The 15,321-nt window shown below is 48.7% G+C and overlaps 1 protein-coding gene across 1 annotated transcript in view; it reads right to left on the bottom strand.

Moving 5' to 3' along the window:
- FREM2 (FRAS1 related extracellular matrix 2) overlaps positions 1-15,320 on the bottom strand; it is a gene marked incomplete at its 5' end in the record, with an annotated part of 201,540 nt that extends 186,220 nt beyond the window's left edge. Inside the window, 2 exons of the mRNA XM_004711271.2 lie at positions 2,235-2,324; positions 10,280-15,320. Coding sequence (XP_004711328.1) covers positions 2,235-2,324; positions 10,280-15,320 — 5,131 coding nt within the window. The remainder of the gene's footprint in view (positions 1-2,234; positions 2,325-10,279) is intronic.
- Between the last annotated feature and the right edge of the window lies 1 nt (position 15,321).

Consider the following 15,321-nt stretch of genomic DNA (forward strand, 5'->3'; position numbering starts at 1 on the left):
AAAAATTATAAACTCTACTACTAGAAATATATATAAATACAGTTGGATCACTCAAAGATACAAAATGGCAAGGTGTACATCCTTCCTATGCAATATGAAAGCATGATGTCATCTTCTTTTCTCGGAAAATGCTGTAAACATTTATGTTTAGCGATGTTCACACTTCCGATGGAGCAGGGTTTCATTCTAAAGACTTTATAAATATCAATAATCTGGTCCTTCTAATTCAAATGTTAGAATACTTTTAAAGAAAAGAGTAATCTTGGAATACAAGCCACATTGATATTTTAAAATTATTTAACTGGGGTTAAATAATTTTAAAATATCGATGGGGCTTTTTCTTCATTTTTGATCTTCATGGTCTCGACTGTGCTTATTCTGTCTGCAAGAAGATTTCTTACATCAGAGGAATTCAAGTAAATCCTGTACAATACACACTTTACTGCATGCGCCCTCCCAGAGCCCACCTGTCAGGCTATCATGCTCATGGAGAGGAGGAGGCAAAAGAGAAATATCTCTGGAGACTTTCTCTCTCCCAGGCAAGGAAAGCTTGTGAAATGCTTTAGTTCTGATTTCCATAAGCTCGAAGACAACCTTTAAAGGCCCACCCACATTTTCTGCAAATCCAGGACTAAGCCCACTCTGCCCAGGCAGTCATTCTTCACATAATATTTTGAAATATGATATTGCACAGCGTATCCAATGTTTGGATACAAACCAAAACTCTCAAGTAAACGCTCCCCGTCCGCCCCGCTGAGGAATGCATAGAATCATAAAGTACACGCATGTTTCAAGCACTGGGCAAAAACCAAAGTGTAAAAAAAAATCTATCGACTTGCATGTTTTAGAATATTTGCAAATGATGAATTGTGACCTTTTTTGGTAAGGTTAAAAAAACAACACATTTTCTCTTAAGGTTGATTCAGTTGTTCTGAGGGGGGACGTATATATAGATCTATATTGTGTCTTGAATCAACAATGCTGTTTTTACTTCTTGATAGGTGGCACTTAATTGAGGAGTCCTGGCAGTGCAGTGGGTTAAGCGATACACCCTGGGCTGCTACATGAAAGGTCAGGGGTTGGGACCCACCTGTCACTCAGCAGAAGAAAGACGAGACATTCCACTTTCATAAGGATTCACAGTCTTGAAAACTGTACAGAGCAGTTCTACTCTGTTGGGTAAAGTCAGTATGAGTCTGAATTAATTGGACAGCCGTGGGTTTGATGACTTCATGCAGATTTGAATATTTCTGGTGGCCTATTGGGTTAAGCACTGAGCTGCTAAGCACAAAATGTGACTGAAACCCACCAGCCATTCCCTAGGAGAAAGGTGAGGGTGTCTATTCTCATAAAGATTTACAGTCTTGGAAACCCACTGGGCAGTTCTACTCTGACCTGCAGGGTCACTATGAGTTGATATAGACTGGGTGGAAGTCGACAGTTTATTGCAGAAAAGTTTCCCATCTGAGCAACAAGATCTACACATATTTTCTACAAGTTGGTGTCTTTCTTAGAACTCTGTTTCATACAGAAATTCCTTTGATCAACATGGAGAAAATTCTGACTCGGTTACCATAAAAATAAAGAAAATCAACTTATTAAACTTACTTAATTTATAGCAGAATCCATCTATGTTGAACCCAAGTCAATGCGCTATTCTGCCTCTATGGCAACCCACCCCAAAATGAAAAATGTCATTTTTCAGATCTGTGAGTACCCTGTCCAGTAATACCTTAGAACAATGCTTCTGATCCTTCACCATCCACTAGAAACACTGATGTTGGGGAGAGAAGATGCACATTTATTTAGAACTGATTTCTTGGTGAAAGTAACACATTTCCTATCTGCATCTGGTTGCAAACTGGAAAAAGGCACAGACCTGCGCTGGTAAGCACATAGCTTGTGAGTAGAGCCGGGGCCCAATACCAGCATCCAGTTGGCGCCTCTAGCAGCAACTCTTGTGCAGTGCATGATCTGAACAACTGGTCATGGAGATCCTATTTCCACAGCTCTTTCTTTCCAGTGCTGTACACATCAGAGGCTCTCTGTATCACCAGCGCGTTTCTCTACATTCTCTGCAGAACGGGCCTGTGTCAACTATGGCCAACACATGTTTCTAAGAGCACAACACAAATCCACCCAGCATAAATGCAGATAAGAAGTCCATGATATTTGATACAGATTCTCATAGACGTCACTCCCCTTGTTCACACAACAGGCGCGGGAAGACTTACCGCTGTCTTCCACCGTAAACTGGAAGGCGTCACTGGTGGCATTTGCCCCTTCTCTTAAGACGTAGCATATGTTGGTGTCATCAATGTCAGCTAGAAAAATAACCAAAGGGCAAGAGGATTAATGGTTACTGGGAGAAAGCTGAGGACACATGGCTTATGGCACATCCCATTAGCGATGCCTTTTCTGTAACCGCATTTAGGTTGCCAGCCCCGCCTAAGGGGCATGGTGTTATCGTATTTCACATGTCTCCAGGCCCCTGGATTTCAGCTGCCCCGTGGAAATCTGATTCTTTCCACAGATAAATAGAACCAAAGAGCTAAGTTACAATAATAGCAAGGTGTTGCTCTTTCCCAATGGTACTTGCATGTTCATGCACCAAAGGAGTGGCTATTTAAATATGGAATACCAGTCACCATAACAGGTGGACAGGAGATTATTTTGGGACCTGGCAGATTTCCTGGAGCTCCTGAAATCACACTGTAACCTCTTGATAGACCTCGCAGCTGACTTTTCTAACCTCTCATGGGATAACTGGCTGGTTTTAAGTTCTCCAGTGTTTGAACCACAACCGAAAAAGTAACCCAAAAGATGAAATTTGGAAAATACAAATCTCACCGATTAAAATAGCTAGCACAACCCAATAGCAAAGAGAACTTGAAACGGAAAATATTTAATAAAAGCTGGAGCCAAATTCTTATTACAGACATCGGCCTTGGCGGCCTCCGGTATGCTTCTAACATTGCTCCCTGCTCTCACTATCAGATCTTGTACAGCTCTGTTCACAGTGTCGTCTAGAGGTCTTGACCCATGTCACTGGTTCCTCTTGTTCATAATGGCTCAGACACAAGCTCATAAAACAAACATCCTTCTTTCATGTCTTTGTGCTAGGCTACCCACTTACAGTAGCCCGTGACTTGATCCGGGCCAATCGCATTGCCACAGGTACATAACATCAAGATCATGGCTCAAAATAGCTTCAACCATGGTTGTAAAATGTATATGCCTGGGATGTTCTCTTCACTTATTCTATCTCCTAAGAGGCCTATTAAATCCATGTGATGGAGTGGGAAGGAGGTAAAGCTAAGAAGATGCTTCATGAAAGGATAATCCCGAAGGATGCAAAGGCAGTACTGGGACTGATGAACGACTCAGAGCACCCATCGCCTCTCTTTCCTGATGTGCGTTTCGGGCTCTACTCTGTCTCTCCAGTTTTAAAAGGTAAAAGAGTTGATGGTGGTCGTGGTTGCCACCTGCTTTGAAGGAGGTCCTCACACCCCCCAGGCCCTGGAAAAGGTCACTAAACTTGGTAAAGTAGAGGGGCAGCGAACACGAACTGACACAGTGACAGACGCCAAGCAACGGGCTCAAACAGGAACAACCATGAGGATGGCACAGGACGGGGCAGTGTTGAGGTCGGTTGTCCAGGAGAGCATCCTGCTCTCCATGAGGGGAACCTAACAACAATAGGGTAGAACTTCTCCATAAGGTTTCCTGTAATCCTTACAGAGTCCCTGATTGGCATCACACAGATCGCGACTACTAGCTAAAAGGTCAGCACCTCTGCAGACAGACACGCCTGGCAATCTACTTCTAAAAGTCCCAGCTGTAAAAGCCCTATGGAGTTCGGTTACTCACTAACAGCAATGACCAGCGCAACAAATCTTTACAGCAGTGTTTCACCAAGCCTTTAACCTGTGGCACCGCTGAATGGGTTTGAGGCACCAACCTCTGGGGTAGCAATTCATTAATCCATTACCAACTGCTAGCACCAATTTAAAAAAATAAAACAACTAGCCAGGCTCACTACCATTGAGTCAAATCCGACTCACAGTGACCCTGTGGGACGGAACAGAACTCCCCCTCTGTGGGTTTCTAAGACTGCAACTCTTTAAGGCAGAAGAAAGCCTTCCTCAAAGGAATTGGTGGTTTCGAACTGCTGACCTTGTGCTCCGCAGTCCAGTGGGTATCCACTATGCCACCAGAGCTCAACTTGCATCATTAGGCTCCTTCAATCATTGAAGGTACCTTCTTGCGAAGGGAAGTACTGGGAGGTGAAGTCTAAGGTCTTTTGGTTCTACTGCAGCCCTTTAGCCCTTCTCATATCTGATGGTTCTGGATAAGTGCCCTGCACAGGTCTTGGTCAGTTTGCTCTGACAACTCTCAATTTTTGTGACCTTGAACTTATCGGCAAGGGCCAAATTGAAAGCCTGGTCTGATCACACACCTGTCATCTAAGAACAATGATGCCTGGTCTTTGGGGAAAGAGTCATCTTCCTCGTCTAATTTTAAAAGAAAAATCTAAAGGTGCTACTCTGAGAGAAGAAACCCGCATGCAAAACTGCTTACCTAAGCTCCCTATCAACATTTTCCTAAACAAAGCCTTCAGTATTTAGGAGATAGTTCCTTCAAAATAAATCACTTCTTAGATTTTTTAAAAGAACATTTTGTTAAGTCAAGAGGACAGAAATGTCAAAATGTCCCTCCAAGTGACAGTCAATATTAATTCGTTGGAACAACCTAAAACTCTTTTCATTGTTCTTACAATTCTGTTAGAAAGCAGTTGTTCAAAATGAAGCCCTGTGTTCATTTTCAATCTCAAATAACCCAGGGTTTAGGTGACAACTGTTAGTCTACCCAATTAAACCAGCCCAAACCCACCACCGTTGCATAGATTCCAACTCATGGTGACTCTATCCAGGGGTTTCTGAGGCTTTGTAATGATTTAGGGAGCAACTTCCTCTTCCTCTGGAGGATCAGCTTGTGGGTTGGAACGGCTCGTGGTTAGCCATCCAATGCTTCCCTGACAGAGTCAGGAACACAAGGTAAGTCAAAAAGTATTGTTCATAGAAATCTTCTTAAACCCAACTATCCCAATGAGAAACTATTATTTCTCAAAATAGTCTCTCCCTGGGTCTAAAGGGATGTTCTACTTTAATGCTTCCCGGAAGAGTTCTGTGATCTACAACACATCAGAATGGTGGCTAGGGCACCCTCCAGGGACTCGATCCATGTTCCTTTCCAATGTTCTTTGAGGAACAGGAACAAAAGGAAATGTGGAGGAGCGGGACTAGGGCAGTAGGGTGGATGGAGTAAGATTTCTCAATGAACGTTTCATAGGACAGCCCTGGCTACCTTCAAAGAATGTGTAAGTGGGTGCAGCACTGTGATGCGGGGGAAGAAAAAATCCCTGACAGAAGTTTCTCCAGCGTATTCTTACCAATGCAGTGTTCAAAACTCCAAATAGTTCTTCACAGTGAGCCTCATGAGAGTCTAGAATCCTTCAAGAAAATCTATCAAGATTACCCCTTGGGAATCTGCCAATAGACAGTCATCATAACCCTCTGAGCTGATCTCCTTGCCTTGATTGAACTTTTGGATAAGATTCCCCCAGAAACCACTGTTTTGATGGGACTTCTCGCCCCCACCTCCCTGAAGGCAGCCCAATGAGACTAAAACAAGTGAATGTCTGAGAGAACGTGTCCACTGTCGACTCTTGCTCGCTGAGGCAGGTTTAAACGCGTTGGGTTTGGAGTAAGCATGTGAGTGTATCAACTGGAACTCTCGTAAAACCTTTCCACTTACCCACACACGTGTAGCATCTGTTTTCTTAAGGCACTGAGGTGCCGAGAAGAGAAACCCAAGGGCCACAATGTTTCCTTCTCTTAAGGAAACACCTGAGGATTTCTTCAATGATGGGACATGGATGAACCATCTTTTGGGTGATAGAAATCAATCAGCCCTGGCTGGTTTGGATTCTAAATTCATAAACATTCTTAGGAACCACACCCTTGGCTCAATCTCGTTAGGGAGACTTACTCTCCTGAAAGTGACTGATAAATGATCTCACACAGGTACCAGGATGCATTTGGTATGGAGAAAGAATCCAGCTACCGACACAAGTGGCATACAGCTGGAGTCGGGAATCCCTTTGGGCAAGGGTTGACATTAGAAACGATGAAATCATTTCCAGAATTTAAAATTTTCTTAATCATGAAATTTTTAAAGTTTTGCAAATGGATTATTAGTATTATTTCTCCTAAGGGCCCTTTGGGAAGGACTAGTGGTTACATGTTGGGCTGTGACCCATGAGATCCATTATTCGAAACCACCAGCTGCTTCTTGGAAGAAAGACTTGGGCCTCCTACCCCCAGGAACAGTTACTGTCTCAGAAACCCACAGGGGCAGTTCTACTGTGTCGTATACGGTCACTAGAGTCGGCATCGACTTGATAACACTTGAGTTTTGAGAAGGACCATTTGGGAGATCTTGGGTGGCTCAAACAGTTACATGCTTGGCTGTTCCACAAAAGTTTGGCACTTCAAACCCACCCCAAAGTGCTTCTACTTCCAAAGGCAATCTACTTCCAACAAACCACGCAGGTTTGAAGACCCAAAGGGTAGTTCTGCTAGGTCCACTTGGGGTTGCCATGAGGAAGGCACACCTTGAAGGCTCCCAGGACCATTTAGGGGCATTAGTGACTCAATAGTAGAATTCTACTCCCATGCAAGGAGACCAAGGTTTAATCTTTCAACGAACCTCACGCACAACCACCATCTGTCAACACGTGGAGCCTTGCATGTGGCTGTGATGCTGAGCAAGTGTGGATGGAGTTTCCCTACTAAGACAGGCCAGAAAGCAAGACCTGGTGATTTTCTTCCAAAGATCAGCCGGTGAAAACCCAATCAGATCAACAACAGCTCATGAGGACAGCTCAGGGCCAGGTAGCCTTTTGTCCTGTTGTGTATGGGGTCATATGCCATGAAGACCAATTCCATGGCAGCTAATGACAATAACAACAGGACGATTTATCCTATCTAAAGAATAACCTTCTCTGGACACATGAGTTACATTGACTAAAGTCAACGAACAATCCATCAAAATATAGTTCAATGTATTTGAAACAAAATAACATAAAGAGGGCATACCCTTCACTCTCAACGTGATTTCCTCTATTTAAAAAGCCAACGATAGTAACTATAAAATAGGAGCCTCTCCTAATTTTGGCTTATCTAGTATCCACAAGAAGGATGCCTGGTTGTGTAATGGTTATGAGTTGGACTGCTAACTATAAGGTCAGAAGTTCCATACTACCAGCTGCTCTTTGGGAGAAAGAGGAGGCTTTCTACTCCTGTAAAGAGTTAGTCTCAGAAACCCACAGGGGCAGTTCTACCCTGTCCTATAGGGTCTTCACCATGAGTCAGAACTGACAAGATGGCGGTGAGTTTGGTTTTTCTTCTTTCTTATTTTAGCATCCACAAATAACTGCAACAGCCCAATCTCCAGCCTCAATTTGTTCAACAAAATAACCATTTACCTAGTCAACAGCTAGATTCTTATTGGAATTCGATTATTTATGTATTATCAAGTTTCTCTTAAAAACTTATTTTTCCTGTAATAAGAAATCCCAACTACTATATTTACAAACAATCACACCCATAAAACTTGGTGAGTCAAAGTCGGTGAGTAAATGAGTGAGTGAGAGAGAGAGAGAGAGAGAGAAAGGTCAGCCTATAATAAAAGAGCCTAGCCATGTTATATTTAGGAAATAATGTTCCAATGCTATGGGTTGGATCAGATAAAGTTAAAATGAAATAATTTCTTATCTTCATTGAAAAAAATTTGTGAAGTCTAAATCAATTTATTTTTGCAGGCCAGGGAATGATGTGAAATAACATCTTCTCCTCCCTCATCTGGGAGAGAGGCTGTGGAAAAGAGGACAACCCTGCATGAGGTGGATGGACTCACGGACATGCTGACACTGGTTAGGGAGAGCGCAGGGCCTGGCAGTGTTTCATTCTGTTGGCCTCGGGGTCGCTACAAGTTGGGATCCCCTAGTCCTCCCCAAACAACACCCACAACAACACCCACTAGTCTGGTCCTTTCATTCGCTTCCCTTTCTATGAAAATAACCCCATCTAAGATCCCAGGGCACTGCCACCTCGAAAAGGCTTCACACAAAAGTCTCCGGGTCTGGCGTGACACTTGGCACGCTGAGGTTTTCCTGTCCCTGCAGGCCCTAGGATACAGCCAGGCTTTCAGCCAAGAATCGGGAGGTTGGAGCTTGGGGCAATTTGCCAGCAGCTAAAACAGAGAGGCAGTTCACTTTCACACTGCATTTGGAGACACCTTGCTTGTTAAAGCATTTGTTAACTCTGAGCACAACACTGTTTAGGAAAAGAACACCCCCTGGGGAATGTCCTGGGGTTAAGCCCCATCCCTAACCACAGCGCCCACAGGGACTGGTTCCAGTTTCCATGATCACACGGGGAGATTTCCATGAAAGGCCCAAGGCCCTTTGTTGGGAAAGTCACGGTTCTAGAGAACAGAGCCCTCACTTCCCAGCCAGCAGACTGAATGAGTTTCTCCCTCTGTCACTGCATATCTCTGTGGAGGTCACCTGCCCTTCCTGCCTTAGCCTGTGTTCCCCAGACAAAGGAGAACCTGCTTAGAAAACTCCAACAGCCTGACAATCACACTGCCACTTGAGGTAAGAGGTGTTTGTGAGCAGGTTTGAAATCATGAAACCGCTCTCCTCTTTCAATGATTCACCTTGCTAACGTGTCTCGGGTTCTTCAGACTGAAGTGTATGCACCTTTGAGTAAGGAACAAACACACCGTTATCTAAAATACATCACGAAGACTCTGCTTTGTGCTTGGGGATCCTAGAAAGGTAAATGTTATAACTCTAGACAGCTGTTTGCCAGTTGGGTCATTGGAAAAGTGTTTTCCTAAATCATGAACTAGTACAAAACAAAACAAAAGAAGAAAACAACCATTAAACGACAGCTATTTCTTGTTGTAGTTAGGGGCTGTGGAGTAGGTTCTAACCCCTAGCGACCTTATGAACAACTGAATGAAATTTCCTGATCCGGTGCCATCTCACAAATGTCCCCATGCTCGAGCGCATTGTTGCAGCCGCTGTGCCAATCCACCTTGTCGAGAGCCTTCCCCAGTGATGCTGCCCTTCCACCTGACCAAGCACGAAGATGCCCTTCTCCAGAGACTGCCCTCTCCTGACAACATGGCCAAAGTCTGTGAAAAGAAGTCTCTCCACCCTGGCCTCTCAGGAGCATTCTGGTTTGTTCTTTTGTCAACCGGTGGTACTTTCAATCCAAATATAAATATAGACGAATGTTGTTCTAGGGACCAAGTTGCTAGCAACTGGTATCAGAATACTACGCTCCAAGATTAGCCAAAGTCCCACGGGAAAAAGTTCAGTAGGGTTAGGCCAGGAAGAGGAACGAGAACGGGAAACGCAGGGAGGGCATGGGCTCGGTGATGGCACAGGGAGAGGATGGCAATGGAGGAGCTGCAAAGCAAGGCGTGTGCATTGTGGAAGGTAGACCAGTGATCTGCTCTGTAAACCTCCACCCAATTCCCAAGACAAACAATTTCAAAAACCTAGTAATACACAGTATTATTGTTGAAGGTGTCATGTGTAGGCAGCACCCTTTTTTGGTCTCCTAACTAAAAACCTTCAGGGAATGTCTACAGCACTCAGACAGAGGCTGCTCCGGGGAGAGGGGTGACGAGTGGAGCAGGGCTGGGGAGCTGGCTTCCGCATGAAGTCATGTAAGTTACGTCTCGCTTTAGGAGCCGATGACGCCCCTCTCAAAACACATGGATGCTTCCTCTGATGCGTGTTGCGACAGTGGGACAAATGGCAAGAAGTGAGCTTCTTTCCCAGGAAAGTGGCTCCCGGGTTTTCCCTTCTCCTTCTTGTTCTCCCCTTCCATCGTCCCTTCTCCTTCCTGTCCCTTCCCTTGGACCCTCGGTGGATGCTCTCCTTCAGAGGTCATCCAGGACAGCCATAACCCAAGTCAACACCACCCTCCCTGCCACCGAGTCGGTTTGACTCCCCTCGGCCCTCGAGGACAGAGAACTGCTCCAGGGGGGTTCTGAGACTATAGATCTTTATGGGAGCAGATAGCCTCATCTTTCTCCCACAGAGCACTGGTGGTTTCGAACCGCTATTCTTTTAGTTAGCAGCCCAAGCCATTTAGTTTAGCTAAAGGACCAACAGAACGAAAACAGTCCATCCTACCTTGCGTGAACTGAATGACACTGCGGTTGCCTTGCGCCAGGTTGAAGAGGTAGCCGTGCCTGGGGCCCTCAGTCACAGTAAACCTGAGAGCCACGTGCATGCTGTCTCTGTCCTCCACTTTCAATATCTTGCTGGTGATCAGGAAGCCCACGTGGCCAGTGGCCAGCATGCGGAGCGTAGAGGCGCCTTTATTCACTGCAATCTGGGGCGCACTGTTGTCAACAGCCAAGACCTGGATCCTCATCACCTGGGGTCTCCTTGTCTCAAACACGGTTTCCGGAAATACGTAGAAGTCGGCGTGGGTGCCGTCGGTGACCGTGAAGGAGAAGCTGTCTTCCCTTGACTCGGTGCCGTCGTGCTTGTAACTGATTAAGTTCTCGTTCAAGTCTTGCTTAGTGAAAACCCTGGCAGGCCTGGTATTGTTGAAGAGGAGGTGGCCGTGGACAGGCACCTGAGTGACCGTGAAGGTCAGGAGGCTGTCAGGAGTGTCCCTGTCTTCCACTGTCAGTTCAAAGGGGGTGATCAGCTTGCTTTCGCGTTCGCTGACCACCAGTTTGTGGATGGTCACCACTGGCTTCTTGTTGTCCACGTCGCTGATGGAGATCCGGAACGTCCGGAAGACAGGGTTACGGCCATCAGTGACTTGAAACTCAAAGCTGTCCATCTTCACCTCATCCTCCGCTGTGTGGATGTAGTAGATCTTGTTGCCAGCAAGTTGCAGCTGAGTGAACGAGGAGACGGGCACCCCGGATTGATCTGTGCACTCCAAGTGGCCTCTCATGGGCGCCCTGGTGATGGTAAACACGAGCTTCTCATCAGGGCTGTTCAAGTCACTTGTGCTTAGTAGGTCTGTGGTCAGGGTGACTTTGCCGCCTTCTTTCAAAGACACTCCTTTACTTACCACGTCGGGAAAGACGATATCAATGCTGCCAATGGAGATATAAAAATAGCGGTCGATGAGGGCATTGACTCCATCCGTCACATCAAACTTAATTAGGTCCCGGATGCCCTCTTGCCCACAATGGACATACTGAATGAGGTGTCTATCCACTTCGTCCTGGGTAAAGTTCATGCCCAAGGTTATATTTTCAAAGGTGCCTGTGGGTTTCTGTTTCTGTAACAAGCCATGCCCTGGACCGTACCGAATGCTGTAGACTAAGGATTTGTCTTCAGAATCCAAATCCGTCGCCATCAAAACCCTGTTGCTGATCATTTTGGTTTCTCCAATGTCTATGTCTAGCCCATTATTGATCATCATTCTGGGGGTCTCATCATCCACAGGGATAACAAGAACGAGGACCCTCTTTTCCACAGAATGCTTGCCATCTGTGAGTTCAATCACAAAACTGTCTTCCTGAGTCTCGGAGTCGTCGTGCTCATAGATGATGCTGGAACTTTCTATGATCTGGTCCAAGGTGAAACTTTCAACCAACAGTGTGCCATTGAGGAGCTGGTTCAGGATGTGACCGTGTGTGGGAGGCTGGGTGATAGTGAACGTTAAGTCCTCTGGGGGTATGTCAGCATCAGCAGCATTGAGGATGGGCGTGTCAATGACCAAACTCATGCCTTCCATCACCATAAACTCCCTCATAAACATCTCCGGCTGTTCGTCATTGGTGGGGAGGATAACAATGGGGAAAAAGTTTCTATCTGAAAAATTAATGCCATCAGAACAGCGAAATATAAATCTGTCTTCCACAGGCTCCACCCCTTTGTGGACGCTTTGAACATAGTTAATGTGGCCCTGCCTGAGATCCTTCAAGGTGAACGCACTGATGGCAATTCCTGCCCTCGATTTCTCAGAGCCAGGTGCTGGAGAAATGTTTTCGACGTAACCTGAGGTGGGCTGAATAACTATAGTGCACAAGATGCCATCGTTCAGGGAGTCAGGGTCTTCAGCACTTATATGGGTTGCGGTGATAACACCCTTTTCCCCTTCCATGACTACAAATCGCTCACCTACAGAAATTTCTGGAGACTGGTTATCAACAGGGAGGATGGTCACCCACACAGTAACTCCTCGGATAATATTGCCACCCATTCTCCACTCCTGGGACATATCTGACAGACTCAGGTTAAAAGAGTCCTCTTTGGGCAATAAGCCTATCTCCCCACTCGTGTGAGCATAAACAACAGAACCCTCCAAGATGTCCCTTTGGGTAAAGTGCGCTGCGGGGGCTCCATTGACGAGGATTTCCCCAAGCAAGGGTGGACCATCCAAGAGGAAAGTCAACATCAAGTCATCGGTGTTCTCATTCGTCCCCTTGATAATACTGGCAGTGATCTCCGTGGCCCCATTTTCTAAAACATCCAGATAGGACCCCAGTCTGCCAGCAGGAAGGCCCAGTATGGATACCTCATTCTCCACCGGCCGCACAGTCACTCTGAGCGTTATGGGCACCACGTGGTGTCTGTCGCTGACTTCCAAGGAGCAGCTATCCGTCAGGGACTCGTCCCCATGATGGGTGTAGGAAACCCGGCCCTGCTTGATGTCTTCCAAGTAGAAGGTCCCACCCACAGGAAGTCTCTGCCCAGACACTCGCACGTGGCCATGCTTGGGAAGCTGAGTGAGAGTGAACGAGATGTGAGCTGCGTCAGTGTCCACGTCGGTTGCATGCAACTCAGTCTCACTCAGGACGTGGTGGCCCTTCTCCTGAATGGTGAAGCCTGCGTTGAGGATCTCAGGTGGCCGATTGTCCACCGGCTGCAAATAAAGGGTGAAGATCCCTGGAGCCATGTTTCCAAGTTGATCCTCCACCTGGAACTGGAACTGGGCCACGCGGGCAGCTACGCCCAGTTCTTGATCTGGAGGCCTGTAAGCAATCTTATGGTGGTTGATCTGGGCCTGGGTAAAGTGGCTCACTACCACAGAGGGGTTGTCGGCCAGGACCAAGGTACCCAGAGGGGCTGGCGAGTGGTTTTCATCGGTGTCCATGGGTGGCTGGGTCACGGTGTAGCGCAGTTCTCGGTCATCTGTGTCCAGGTCAGTGTAGCGCAGCCACTTCTTCCTCAGTGTTGTGAGCTGGGATTCCTGCACCACCATCCGAAGGGGACAGCCACTGCCCAGCTCTGGGGGAAGACGGTCCACCGGATGAATGCGTACCACAAACCTCTGCGGCCCAGACTGATTGGGGGGGTCGTGGTTATCCTGGACTCTGAACATGAACTGGTCCATGACTGGCCCAGGACTATGGGGCCCCGTGTGCCTATAGAACAACCTCCCCTCCAGAATGTCCTGCTGCCGCCACTCTGTCACCATGCGCTCATAGAACACCCCTTGCTTGCTCCACAGGCCCCTAGTGAGCTCCAGCTCCTCCTGGGGAGGTTGGCTCTGGCGGAGAAGCAGCTGCCCTGCCGTGGAGTAGGGCGGCTCCAGCACAAAGCGCAGCAAAGAGTCATCGGAGTCCATATCCGTGGCGCTCAGCGTGAGCGGTGGGATGGCCACCGTTTCACCCTCTGCCAGGGTCAGCCCTGTGTTGGCATTGAGGACAGGCGGCTGATCATCCACTGGCACTAAGGTGATGGGGAACAGGAACTGCACCCGGTGCCTGCCGCCCCCGTCGACCATGCGAAGCACCAGGTTGTCGCTCAGGGAGCCGTCTTTGTCATCATGCTGGTAGACCACCTGGCCGGCGGCCAGCTCAGCCACCGTAAAGGCCTTGGGCGCAGAGTGACCACTGGAGGCACCCAGAAGGACGAGGTGCCCGTGCCGAAGTCCAGCAACCACCTCCAGCTGCACTGCCTCCAGGTCATCCTCATCGCTGATGACTAAGTTCTGGGGCCCTCTGCTGGCAGGGCCTGTGAGGGGCTGAGACTGGCCCTCGTAGAGAACGAGGCCAGTGTTCCGGGTGACCACTGGAGCCAACGTGTTCATGGGCTTCACCACCACCATGAAAGCAAAGGGGTCTGAGGCTGCCCCTTCGGGGTCCACCACTTCCAGTTCCAGTTCAAAGAGACGCTCATGGTTGGAGTCCTCCGCGGGGGGCTGGTAGGCGATCTTCAGGAGGTGCAGATCGCGCTGGGTGAAGGAGGAGAGCGGCAGGCTGCGGTCATCCGTGCTTACCAGGTAGCCCTGGCCCGGCTGGAATGGCGAGGTGAGGTTGAAGACCAACAGTTCCGGGGGAGACTCAGCATCTTCCGCTGCCAGCATGTCGGGGGTCAGGGCGGTCAGGACAAACTGGTCCACCTCCATCATCATCATGGCCACAAAGCTCGGCTTGGGGGCCGTGTTCTCCGTCCCTCCTAGTATCCTCACCAGGACCTGGAAGTGCTCGCGTTTCAAAGCAGGGCTGCCCACAGGCGTCCCCCGGGCGCGGAGCTCCACCACCATGGGCACCCAGTCTCTGTTGGGTGAGCGGCTGGGGGCCGTATGTCGGTAGCGTACGCCCAGCTCCTGGAAGGCTTTGCAGTCCAGGAGCAGAGGCTCGGGAGCTGCGCCTTCGCTCACTGTGCCTGGGACCTGCGGGTAGTGGAGGAGCTCCCCGTAGCGGGGCAGCGAGCTCAGACCTGCCAGGATGCCCACGCGGCACTCTTCCGTCTCGGGCTGATAGGCGAACTCCAGGCTCCGCGCATCCAGCGCATTGCTGGTCCCCAGCAGCTCTTCCACGACCAGGGGCAAGTTCCGAGTCACCACCTCCAGCTGGGTGAAGACCACCTCCACCTCCAGCACCAGGGGCAGCACCACCGCCCGGCCCGGCGCGTCGTAGCGCAGCTGCAAACGGACGCGGTCCCGCGACGGGCTGCGCGCTCCCAGGTGCGAGTAGCGCACCTCGCCGGGGCCGAAGTCGCAGGGGAAGCGTCTGGGACTCAGGCGGCCGGGCCGCTGGGACAGCGCGTCGTTGTCCAGCACGACCAACGAGCAGCGGTCCCCCGGTTGCACCTGTAGCACCAGGTCATGCAGCGGATCCAGCCAGACCTCACGGCCGAAGGGTACCCGGAGCCCGCGGTTCGCCAGCACGATGGCTTCCTCGGCTGGGACCCCCACAGCCCCCGCGAGACCCGGGGACAGCAACGGCGGGCCAGGGGCCGCGGGCTGTGCGGGG

The sequence above is a fragment of the Echinops telfairi genome, unplaced genomic scaffold (assembly GCF_000313985.2).
Source record: "Echinops telfairi isolate 266 unplaced genomic scaffold, ASM31398v2 ScPeMD7_11;HRSCAF=52, whole genome shotgun sequence".
NCBI classification, from domain to species: domain Eukaryota; kingdom Metazoa; phylum Chordata; class Mammalia; order Afrosoricida; family Tenrecidae; genus Echinops; species Echinops telfairi.